Genomic DNA, 12,881 nt, shown 5'->3' with positions numbered 1-12,881 from the left:
TTTGTTTCTTTTGAGTGCACAGTTAAACTTCAATGGGCATGATGAAGCCCTTGATTTTGGTTGTGCAGCATTTTGATTATATAATTATTATTTAGAGTTAATATGAGTTCACTATGAACAAATTATGCCAAATTTGCTTTTGTTCCTCTTAGGAAAGGGTAGTTATGCTAGCATATCCTGAGGATAACAACGAAAGAAACAACAACACAACGAGGACTGCTCTTAAGTATTATTTTGATATTATTGGTATCTGTTCTATATGCTTTCCCATGGATTAGCTCACCTAATTTTCACAACAACAAAATGAGGCAGATATAAATAATTTAATATCATCACTTTGCAAATTAGATGCTACACCCAGAGAGGTGGAGAAACATGCTCCAAAACACATGCTAGCAAAGTACAGTGAGATTAGAAATCAGGCAACCTAGCCCTGGTTAGGGTGACACCATAATGCTATAAAATCACCAAGCATTAGCAATGCAGTGTAAAATTCATCTTGTTCTTGGTTTGTAAAGGGCATCGCTATCAATCTAAAGATGGCTCTCTGTCAGGGCATTTGAAAGCTGCCTGTATTTGATTTTATTGACTGATTTCATAAAAGCATTTATCAAGCATCTGGTTGTTTAATAGAATGTCACAGGAGAGAGCAAGATGAATAAAACATGATTCCACATTTGAGAAGCTTAAAATCCAGATATTCACTGTTTTTGTCAATCTGTTGAATGAAGTCAAGAGGCAAATATGTCCCAAAGCTGGGACAGAATTTAAAATAATTTAAATTCAAAAAGCTCCAGACAATTTCCACTAATATTCTGAAATGCATCAGTGTCACTGGGATAAATGTCAGAGTTTGCATCTTCAAAACCAAGTGCATAGATACAGGACTGGAAAAAAAAACCTGCTTTCATAGCAGCTTCTGTATAACATAACTAGAGGGTTTAGGATTAACCTTAGGACTAAAGTGCTATTAAAACTTGTGATGTGTTCTTAGGTTATAGTAATAAAAATAACATGTCCAGAATAAGAGCTTTTTCCTTTTTTCTTGGAACTCTACAATGTTAGCCATCTTGGCAATATTCTTTTTCATTCAGGCTGTAACATTTTAAGAGAGACATTGAAAAATGTGACTGGGACAAATGGAAAAGGGTGACTAAACCAAGTCATATGAAGAATGGCTGAAGGAACTGAGGATATTTAGCCTGGACAAGGAAGACTCAGAGAGTATAGGGGATCAGATTCCAAAATATTTGGAGGGTTGTCATGCGGAAGAAGGAGCGAATTTCTGAGCTGCTCCAGAAGGCAAAACTAGCACAAACCACCTGAAGGTTATCTCCGGTTAGCAAGAGAAAGTTGGAAGTGTTGAGCTATTACAAAATGGATTGGGCATCCATGGACTAGAGAGAGGGCTTAGAGAGGGTATTCTGAAGAAGATGGCTCAGGGTATGCTGTTGAAATGCATCATGTTGAAAGCATCTTCCAAAATTAAAAACCCATGATTCATAATGGCATAACACAAACAATCCCCTAAATTGTTAGGACACACACAGGGAGACCATATATTCTCCAAACATGTGAAAATTATACAGTTAACCTATGAGTAGCAATTATCTTCATATGCTTTCTAGAAGCAAAAGAAGTGATGATATTTAGATCATGAAAAGAGAAGAAATGACCTGTGAAATTGCTTTGGTGCACAGAAAGCCCAAGAACTATGAGCATAAGCCCTAGGATATCTACTCCATGGAGAACAGGGGGCTCTTTTGATATAAAGCAGTGGACAGAGAAGGAGAACAAGGTACACACTGGGTGCAACTTGAAATCCTTCAGTACAGCACCTGGCAGTCGTTAAAAAAGCAAACGTAAGTCAGCAAAGCCTTTCCAGAAGTGATGAATAGAAAGAGACCAAATTATTCTCATTTAGATAAAAATCTATATCCACATGGGCTGCCTCGGCTCTGTGAGCCACAGAGCTCCCTCTGCAAAGAGACAAGGGCAAAAATTCTGACACGTGGTCCTTCATGTAATTTACACAAACCAAGTTAATGTAATTGGCAAGTAGACACCTAAAAATGGAATATTTAAAGAAAATCCCATCAAGGCCAGAAGAGGCATAAGGGAGCCGGTAGAAGAGACTGCTTTAGGCTTGTTGAATACAGGAAGAAAAAAGGAGAGATTGAGACTGCAATCCAGACAAAGCTCAGTGGAGAGGCAAGAAGAGCTAAGGGAACAGACCTTTGCCTAGCTGATGAAAACCCCAGATAAAATCCCAACCACACCATGCAATTTATTAAAAATTGTTTCTTCTCCACTAACCAACCAGCTTCCAAGAGTCTCAAGCATTCTTTCTGACTTATTTCATTAGCATTTCCTTCTTTTTCTGGAGTGGTCAGAGCCCCAGGGACTCTCTCTCTCTCTCTACACCCCCTTGCCCCCAACCAGTGGGGCATTGAATGAGAGCCAGAGTGTTGTCTGTGTAAAGAGAAATTGCAAAACCACAAATTGCAGAAAATCGTTACTGCCAGAAAGCGAAAGGAACACACAATATCACCAGGCCTCTTAAAAAGCAATTGCGCATTTTATAGGCCTCTGGATAATTCAGGTTTGTTTGGCAACTTTCTCACCCACACCACCCAGAAGACAGTCCTCTTCCACCAGAGGTGGTGGTCCCAAAGAATAGATGTAGTGAAAAGAAACAAAAAAAGTGGGTGCAAGTCTTCTCAGGGACATGATCTGGCCCACTGAGGCTCTTCTTCTTCTACTGTGTAGGATTGATGGTAAGGCCCCAAGTTTGCACCCAGAGTCCCAGGGACCCCCACTAAAACAGAGAGCCCCCAATAATCTAGGATGAGTCCCACAAAGATAGAAAGCATTTTTAGATAGTAAAATCTTTTTAGAACGTTATGCTATTATCACAGCCACCCTTTGATGGAGGCAGGATGGTGTTTTTCTTCTCACTGCACCACCCATAATAAAGATACTTGGAAATGAGGGGTACCCAAAATTCTCAAAGTCATACAACATGTTTTTGTCTTTTTAGGGCAGCACCCATGGCACACGGAAGTCCTCAGGCTAGTGGTCCAATCGGAGCTGTAGCCTCTGGCCTACGCCAAAGCCACAGCAATGTGGGATCCAAGCGGAGTCTGAGACCTACACTACAGCTCACTGTAACGCTGGATCCTTAACCCACTGAGCAAGGCCAGTGATCGAACCTGCGTCCTCATGGATACTAGTTGGGTTCTGTAACTGCTGAGCCCTGACAGGAACCCTGAAATCCTACAACTTCTGAGGGAGTAATGTGGGATTTAGACGTGCACCTTCTGATTTTTACTCCAGAGTTCTTTCCATCATTTGCCCTTTTTTTCCAAGGAGCATCTTTCAAACTGTCTTCTGTTTTACGGGGTGCATACACATTTCCAGGAACTTTACTTGGAGAGCCTCCTGCCACTCTCTGGGGTTGGAGTCCTTGTGTGAATGGAGCACTGATTAGGTGGTTCTCCATTTATATTGATTGTATAATACAATTATCATTAGGACACAAGGCCAACTCCAGAGGTGCCCACTGAGTCTGGCTGCCGAAAAGAACCTCAGTCACAATAGCCTGATGATTTTAACGTGTTTCCATGGCTCCACAGGTCAGACCAACTTTGTGTCTGCAGCTCAGAGATGATGTGGAGAGACGTGTACATGTATTTTGTTTGGAAGATGTAAAATTCTTGGGCAAGTTTACTAAGAAGATTTACTAATAAAATAGGTCACCAAGCACTACGCCTGTCCTTGAGAAAAAAAAAATCATAAAAATAAAATGATAACAATTTGCCCTGAGGTGAAATAACTAGCCCTCCCCCCTCCGCCCCCATCAATCTGGGAGGGAAAAGGTGCTTTCAACTGAAATTTTGATCCAGAGATCTTGAGGTAATTGTCAGATATATGTGTTTATAGTTGCATATTTGCATTTAATGACTTTAAATGCTATCTTCCATTGCCCATCATCTAATTTTCACTGTACATATATACCAACCATTTTTTTTTTTAGTATTTAACATTATTTTAAAAAGCTGTGTAAACCTAAATAGGCAGAGACAGTATAACAAAGAGCTACCAAATATGAATATGCAGAAAAAGAAATGCAGGTGGTCAAGTGATCTATGCTACAAAAGAAGAGAATACCGTCAAAAGTTAACATTTGTACAAATAAAATAGTCATGATGGCACATGAAAAGGGAGGCCGCTCATAAAATCTAACATGGCTTTATTGGTAAAAGCTGCTTGAAACATTAAAGACATGCAGGTGTCTTGATAATGCAATAAAGACCGAAGCAATATAATACAGAGCTTGACATGTTACAAAACCCCAGCGAATGCATAATGCTTAAACATAACAGTTGAATGATTTTAAGGGTGATGTTTCTTATGCCGATGTTTGACTATTTGGGGAATAGCAGTGGGATCGACTTATTCTAAAGAATGATGGAAAAGCATCGGCCAAGGAAGTCAGTAAAAACAAAGTTTTCCTCACAGTTCAGCTGAATACATCATTTTATGAGGGACTGAATGATTCAAAAGAGAATTGATTAGAACATACATATATAATATACATAGTTCAAGTAGGACCTCTGATTCTCTTGGGTCCACGAATATCTAACTAAATGCTTCAGTGACTGCAGTGTGTTCTCCACCCGAACAGCTGTGTGAATCAGGAGCTCGGAGTTGATGAACCCTCCTTGATTCACCTGGATCCCCTTCTACCTTATGGTTGTTGACGTCCTACTTACTTATCCATAGGGACAAGACATTCACTGCCATTTACCCTGCTCTTGAATAGCTAGAGTCTTTATGTCGAATCCACACTTATCCTCTGTCTTTTGGACTCATGTATTAGCAAATTATTCCAGAGACACACGGAAGTTTCATATTTCCTGGTTAAAATCATTATATATGTTTTATTTAAAAAGAGAAAAAAAAAAAGAAAGGAGTTCCCAGCGTGGTGCAGGGGAAATGAATCTGACTAGGAACCATGAGGTTGAGGGTTCGATCCCTGGCCTTATTCAGTGGGTTAAGGATCTGGCATTGTCATGAGCTGTGATGTAGGTCGCAGACGGGGCTTGGATCTGGGCTTGCTGGGGCTCTGGCGTAGGCCAGCAGCAACAGCTCCAATTAGACCCCTAGCCTGGGAACCTCCGTATGCCCCAGTAGTGGCCCTCGAAAGACAAAAGGCCATAAATAAATAGATAAATAAATAAAAGAAAAAGAAAAAAAAATCACATCCCAATTCCCAGAGGCGTAACTCTAAAATACTCAGAACTCCCTGTTTGGACTAGGTGTAATTTTATTTGGTCTTTTAGAGCAGAGGGAGTCGGTAATTTGGGTAGGGACACTGGGAAGACCAAGAGTAAAGAAACATCACACACGGGAGATTCATTCCAGAAAGAACACTGGTTTATGGAGTGGCTGTAATGCAGCACACACAGGAAGGGATTATTAAGATAATTACCACATTGTTAAATGTCAAACAGTCTGTGGCTGTGAGGAACCACTGGGCACAGAGTGAAAAAGTAGCCATTTGAGCAAACTTGAATATTCAAAAGTTTGCTGTCACACTATCATAACATCTAAAAGAATGTTGCCTAATTTTTTCCTCCTTACTTTTTTGAACTTTTTAGGTGCAACCTACTCACAACCAACAATCAGGTTCAATCTGCTTCCCAAACAGTTTATAAAATGCTCCATAATGTTATACAAATCAAGAGTGTGAAATGTGAAATTCAAACTATGGCTACATTTGTTGATCCAGACTTTAAAAATGCAGCAATGTGAGATGGGAGCCTTAAAGATTAGGAGGTTTTAGAAATTATAGCTGAGAAGTAGATACCATTTCAAGGAGGAAATATACTTACATTTTGCTGCAAGCGAAATGCCTGTCTTTAAAAGGTAGCCTCTGAAAAAAAGAGAAAAAAAAAGTGTGTTAAAAAAATGTGCAGTAATCAATTCCAGGTGAAAAAGGCACTAAATTGGCTTCCAAAGTGTGGCCACTGATTGAAAAAAAAGAAGCAGCCAAGAGATGAAAACATTTTGATTGGGAATCTCTTCTCGGAGGTCCAAAGAAAATGTGTTAAGTCAGCTGTGCAATCTCATCCCACAGTTCAGCTCCCTGCCCCTGAACACTCTCGAATTTTGAGATCACTTGAAGCTCACATTGTCTTCCAGTCTGTCCAGTGAGAGGGAATATGAGGAATCTACCTACAGATGCCCATGGCTCAGGCTCATCAGCCTCTTGCTTCTGGTTCATGCTGACAATGTACCTTGTTTTCGAAGATGCAGTTTTGACACTTTGTTCCATTGTCAAACTCCTAAAAATTATGATTTTCTCAATTCACGCTTATTGGGATAAGTGGACAAGTTTTCTTTTCCAAGAAATAAAAAGCTTTTCTGGTGAGTATAGGCAGGGGGATTGAAATCAATGCCAAGGTTTTCTTTATTCAAGATGGCAGTGGAAGGAGAGGAACAAGTAGACTGTGCCTATGCTTGGAAAGAGTTTGCCAATTGTGCAGGCAATTTGTTCAGTGTGGCAGCACACCAGACAATTCAGCTCGCTTCCAAGTCCACTTTTTTCTGGGAATCTACTGTGGTTATATCCAAAGGGGTATTTTTCAGTGTAGTAGATTTAATTGGGGATGGCAGGTAAGTCCCCATGATTGATATGAACTATTTGCATTCTGAAGTGCAAATAGTTTCATGTCATCTCCCACACTGAGCACTGCAGTCCTGATGCCCTCAGACCTACTAAAAGATCTTGCCACACCACCCACATGGATCTGGATAGACCTGTCCCTCCGGTGAACAACATTTTCCCAAGCTCTGCCATTTTTAGTAATAGGGTGACTTTGGCACATTGAGCCAGTGCTCTGGGATTGAAAGAAACAATAATAGTGGCTATTTCAAAGAATTGTTGTAAAGGTTAAATAAGATAATAGAAGTAAACTAGTAATATAAGCCTGGCCCATAGTGGGGACTCAGTAAGTGCGACCTGGTATTGTCACCATTATTGTTATTATTATCATCATCGAAGGCCAATTTGGAAAGCCAAATTAAGAAGATATGATAAGTCTGAAATTGGATTTAGGAAGGTAGCTACAGAGAGAGTTTTGCTTGGGTAAGATACCTCCACTCTCGGCAGTCAAAACTGCACCATTTTCCACAAATGTCTCTCCCAGATGGCCTTCACTGAATCTTCATTCCTCCCACTGCTGAGTATGATGTGAATAAGATCCAAATTCACATTGGAAAATCCCTAAATATTTTAGTAACTCACCTAATACCTCATCTACAATCATGAAGATGGTTGGGGATTGGGTTTCTAGATTAATAAAGTGATACGTTATTGACCTGCTGGGTCCAGGAAGAACAGGGATAATTCTTGCAGAGCTTTTACAAGGTATGTGCACAATGCATTTTAATGAGCTGATTTTTTTAGCTGGATCCTATGGTATGACCCAGCAAGATGTCACACGTGTCACTGACTGGAAGGAGTCAGGATCACTCCTCTGACCACCCCCAACATACATTCCCTTCCTAGCTCTTGCCCCTCCAAATGAAAGAGCGTACTGAAAATTCCTCTGAAATTGTGAACCCTTCATCTCCTTTGAGGAACTTGTTGCTAGGAAACAGATTTAGAACGTTCTCGCCTACTGAGAAAAGTTTTTACTACTGCCTCAGATAACAGGTTCTTCTTTAGCTACAAAAATATTAACAAAGAAAACTGTCTGTTACTTTGGGGATTCACTGGACAAGAGCTCTTTTTGGGGGGCAGTAATTTCACAGCAATACCATTGATTACTTTGAAAACTATTCAGAGCCATCCCTAAGATGACATTATGTAGCTACCTAAGGCAGTGGTACCAATCATTTTTCTTGGGGTACAAAATAAATAAAGCTATTAAGAACATTCTGGCGGTGAGGTTTTATAGACTATTCAAAACCGTAAAAACTCGCCTTTGCTTTTCTGAGCTTATTTGCACATTAGAAAAAGAAAACCCAAGATCTTAAAGGAGAAAGAGAGCCCTTATAATTAATAAATAACTCATTTGCCAAGTGTTTCTTCAGTGCCTGGTACGTGCAGAACCCTGTGCTAGGTGCTAATAATACATTCCCTGCCCTCGTGGTAATGTTTGCCTGTTTGGAGCGGCAACTATACATTTTGGAGGGATCATGTGATGATGTAATGCAAGATAACAAGGTGGTCAGTGAGGAGGGAAAGTGTGTCTTTGATGATCTAATCTAGAAAGAAAAATCAGGGAAGTCTAACTGGGGAAGTGTTGTGATTATGTCTGAAGAAAAATTCAACTTTAATAATAATGACAGCTAACATTGCTGAATGCTTAATGTTTCAGGGACTGTCCTAAGTATCTTTACGTGCACTGATTCACTTATTACTCATAATGCCTAGAGAGGAATTATTCTTACCCCAGGGTCGAGTTAAGAATGCAAATGGGGAGAGTGGATCACACCAGACAGAGGGACATCATCAAGGGCAGAGGCCCTGGGCAGGAGGAAGTGGCTCCTTTCAGACTCAAGAGACCGAACTAGCATTTGCCTTATTCCGCATGCATTTCAGCAAAGTCCATTCTTCAGCGGGAAGTGAGAGTCTTTGGGAATCTGGATGGGGCTCTTCTGATATCAGTCCTGGATTACTTTAGTTATGGAAGCCTAGCGTCTGCTTCCACCCTGGGAAGATGCAAGGCACACCTTGGCTTTATGCCTATACCACTCCACCTAGTACCCCAAGGCACATTCAGCATGCAAGGCCAGCAAGTTTCCATCCTCAGGTTATGGGAGCACTTGAGCCTGATCCAGGTGCCAGTCACATGGAGTGGACCTTATCCAAACACTTGGATCCTATCTTTGGTTTCCGTGTTAGAAACCCAGTCTCCTATGCTCTGATGATCACTGAGATCTGTTAAAAAAACTAACCATCCTGGAGCAACTGATCTCTAGGCAAAAGTGACCCCCAACCAAAGGATTCTCTGCACCACTCATATCTCTCAACTTCTCATCCTGGTTCCTGTGGCTGATACCATCTGGTTATAATCTGTAACCTACAATTAACACTCACTAAAAAAACAGACAACTTAGTAATTTTGAAATGTTCTGTGCTGATTGAAATATTTGGCTTAAGTTATCTGCTATTTACAATTTTTACGACATGCAAAAAAATTGCATTGATGCAAGTATAATTGTTTGCATCTCCTATATACCTCTCCTTCTTCATAATATACAATAAGCTAGTTTCCATATGTCCAAGATTATAAGTTTAAAGATGAAGTGTCTCCCACTTTCTTATTCTGAATATGGAATTAATTCTTTTTTGCATTAATTTTAATTATTTGCTTATTACTATGGTAGAGATACTTATTCTCTAGTCCACATATTCTCAGGAGTGCTGGGAACAAATAATCTTAAATTACCTGGGAAATTAAGAAAAACCAATTCAGGCTCTATATAAGGTGGAATATGCCCATTATTGGGTAACCATAATGATGATAATAATCTGTGAAAGGTGGATCCCCTTCACTTCAAGTGTTCTTTATGTGCTGCCATTGTTGAGAGATGGAGGGCCTCTGCCCACGGCTCCCACTCTGAAGGCAGATGCAATGGTATCAGAGGGCCAGGAGTTCAGTCTCTGTCCTTCCACTGACCTCCAGGGTGACCTCTAGCCAGTTATTTAACCTCATGTTTTTTAATGCTCATGAAAGCACACATACATACATAAACTTTTATGTATCTCGATGCCGTTGTCTATAAAATGGAAATAACAGTAGCGCCTGCACCTCTTCTAATGTTGTTGTGCTTTTCCAGGTAACTTGGCAGAGACCTCGTCCATTCCAGTGCTTAACGTATGATAGTTATCATTGTCTTTATTGAGCCCAAACTGAAAAATTACGGTATAAAGAATTGCATTTCCACTGGGATCAAAATGTTCCTTAAATGGCTACAAACTATGGCATCTTCAACCTCTTTTGTCTTTGCCTCTGGGTCTTGATTTGAGCCAAAGTGGGCTTTTCTTTAAAAGGTCATAGTTGATTGGGCTTTTTGTGATTGTTAATAATTTTGCTAAAAATAGCTCTTTAGGTTTTTTGCTGCTAGGGTTTAAAAACATTTACAAATTTCCAATTGCTTCTCTTATAGTATTGGAATTGCACTGTTTTTTCTCCCTCCCCTCTTCCTGACACTTTGGCTTTGCTGGAAACTCGGTGAACCCTTCCATTACCTTACCGTATGTACTTATACATGGCTTTGATTTCTTTTTAGCTTTTAAATGGCAAATAATTTAAGTAAGCAATTTTCATTACAGAAAATCTGGAAAATAAAAAGGAGCACTAAAATGAAGTAAAAGAGTTCACAACCTCACAGACTTATCCTGAAGTATATAAAGAAGTGAATGTCTTGCCCATATTCCAGCTTCATTTTCCAGAAGTAATACTGTCAATAATATGTGAGGATGTCATTCCAATTGTTTTTTATGTGTATAAAAGAAAATATTCATACATAAACCTTTATACATATACACACACACCATGAAAATTTTTTCAACAAAACAAGGTCACGCTACATAATTCTCTGTAATGGGCTTTTACACTCTTGATAGCATTTTTGTGGACTTATATTCCAAGTCAGTACGTATCTTCATTTTTTAGTGGCTAAGTAGAAATTCAGTTATGTGCATGCCCTAATTTATTTATTTAAATAATCCTACACTGATGAACATTTAGGTTGCTCACGATTTTTTTTTTCTTTGCTATTATAATAAGCTTGCAATGAGAAGGCATTTTGAACTTCTTTTCCTAGACTCATGTCCTTATGCTGTAGGGTACTTCTTAGAATTGTGAGTACTTTATAATAGGGTATCTGCAGCTTAATATTAGATGGAGAGTCCAAATTACTCTTCAAGATGGTTGAACCTAGTCAACCTCTACCCACAAGAGGATGTATCCTGTGTATGTAGCTTTCACTTCACACTTATAATTTCTATTTCTTTGAGGTTTTATCTCTATGTGAGAATTCTTCCATCTGAGCTTCAAGTTACTTAATTAAGTTTTCGGCGATGTCTTTGAGTTCTAAGAACTCTTTATCTCAGATTGCTCCTTTGTAATAACTTCTCCAGTCTCCCTAGGAATTTATACATTTTCTTTTAGAGTTCTTTTGACTTCTTTTAAGGATACCTCACAGAGAGCCACCTTTTCTGATTATGTTGTTTTTCCACCCTCAAACCGCTGAGTCACCTTTAAGGTTTTTTGCATTTTCTCTCTCCACTGTAACCTGTCTATAAAATCCAGATCTCCTGATCCATGAGGGAGGAGAGGTCTTTAGCACATATGTAGGGAGGCTGCTGGGGTCTCCTAAGCAGTAGAGGGTCTGCCAGTGGTGAGAAGTAAAGGAAGCCTCTTTCCCTGGGGAGTGGGCTGGGAGGCCAGGACCCCTCAACAGGATGGTGTGGGGGAAACATCCAAGCTCTCCAGGTTCTTTATTGAGTACAAGCATCCTCTTCAAGTTAAATACAATTGGTATATTCTTTAGTCATGATCTTCTCAAAAACAAAACACACAAAAAACAGCAACAAACCTAAATACAAGTCCCCAAGCAATAAAGAAACATCTGTGTTGAAACCAAGTTGGCCAGTCAGACCCAGAGTAGATAGCCCCTCATCTATAGCATAAAGGCATTAAGAAATTTGCATAAGCATAGCACTCTCAGAAAGTGTGTCAATAATATCACGAACTATATTATACGTTGGGTATGAGGATATTTTGGCAAAATGATTCCACTGCACACTCTATTCAAATAGAATATATTAATTACCAATAACAATAAAGTAGATGGTCCTTTTTGGGCAGTAAAGTATTTATCAACATATACCAGATATTTAAAATGTACTCTAGGTGTTGAATGTATAACAATGGCAAAATCACAGTGATTATGTATTTTATCATCAAGGCATTTACATGAGAGATCTTCTAGAAAAATGACTCTACAATTATAGTGATCTGTGTGGTAAGTACTACGATACAGCTATGTTTAAAGTATTATAAAGGAGGTTCTCCCTAAATCAGATTAAGGCAGGTTTTTTCCAAAGAAAAGGGATTATGGGTTTGTGAAAAAAAAAAGATAAATGTTGAGGTAAGTTTAGGAAATACTAAGTTAAAGAGAGTGAAATAGGTCTTTCTACTGTAATCTTTTTCAGAGCTTTTAATATTCTAATATTTATTTTAAATTCCAGAGGAGGTTGATGTCCCAAATTTATACCACCAAAGAACCCTTCTTGCCAAGCATTTTGAGGGACAGCCTGGGGGAACAATTGCCAAGGTGATTTAGGGCATCTCTCCAAGAAGAGCAAGGTCAGACCTGAGATTTTAAGATGAGCATGTGTGAACAAGGAGAGGAAGGAAGGGCAGTGTCAGCTGCATAGCATGTGCAAAGGTACAGGGACAAGAGCTGAGGTGATGCTAAGAAGCTCAAAACAGCTAGCCTAAAGAATTCCCTGTGAAAAGTGATCAGAGGTGGGAACAGAGATAAGCAAGAATCATATCATAGAACCATATCATTCTATCCAGGTAAAAGGTTGAACTTCACCCAGAAAACCAGAATTATATTTAAAAGTTTCTAAACTAAAGGAAAGGTAGAATGAATTTGCTTTGTCAAAAACATCACCCTGGTCACAGAACAGCTGTGCACTGAAATGAAGCATGCTCAAAGAGTTATTGAACTAACCCAAATGTCAGCGTGGAGGGACTGAACTAGAGGAGAAAAAAAATGGGTGAATAGATAGGTTAGAGAGATAAAATAGATGGAATAGAAACATAGAGAACAGTTAGGTTATGTTAGGT

General features: G+C 39.3%; 1 protein-coding gene across 2 annotated transcripts in view; it reads right to left on the bottom strand.

Moving 5' to 3' along the window:
- Positions 1-12,881, bottom strand: part of ANKFN1 (ankyrin repeat and fibronectin type III domain containing 1) — a 343,361-nt gene that overhangs the window by 275,824 nt on the left and 54,656 nt on the right. For both annotated transcript variants that reach the window (XM_021067257.2, XM_084983129.1), the window contains exon 2: positions 5,898-5,938. In XM_021067257.2, coding sequence (XP_020922916.2) covers positions 5,898-5,938 — 41 coding nt within the window. The remainder of the gene's footprint in view (positions 1-5,897; positions 5,939-12,881) is intronic.

Source organism: Sus scrofa, chromosome 12, assembly GCF_054392235.1.
Source record: "Sus scrofa isolate SSC_HxYL_T2T_F1_AM1 chromosome 12, Sscrofa_HxYL_maternal_Yorkshire_Landrace_v2.0, whole genome shotgun sequence".
Classification (NCBI taxonomy): Eukaryota; Metazoa; Chordata; class Mammalia; order Artiodactyla; family Suidae; genus Sus; species Sus scrofa.
The sequence above is the reverse complement of the archived record's forward strand: the minus strand, read 5'-3'. Positions and strand labels throughout refer to the sequence as shown.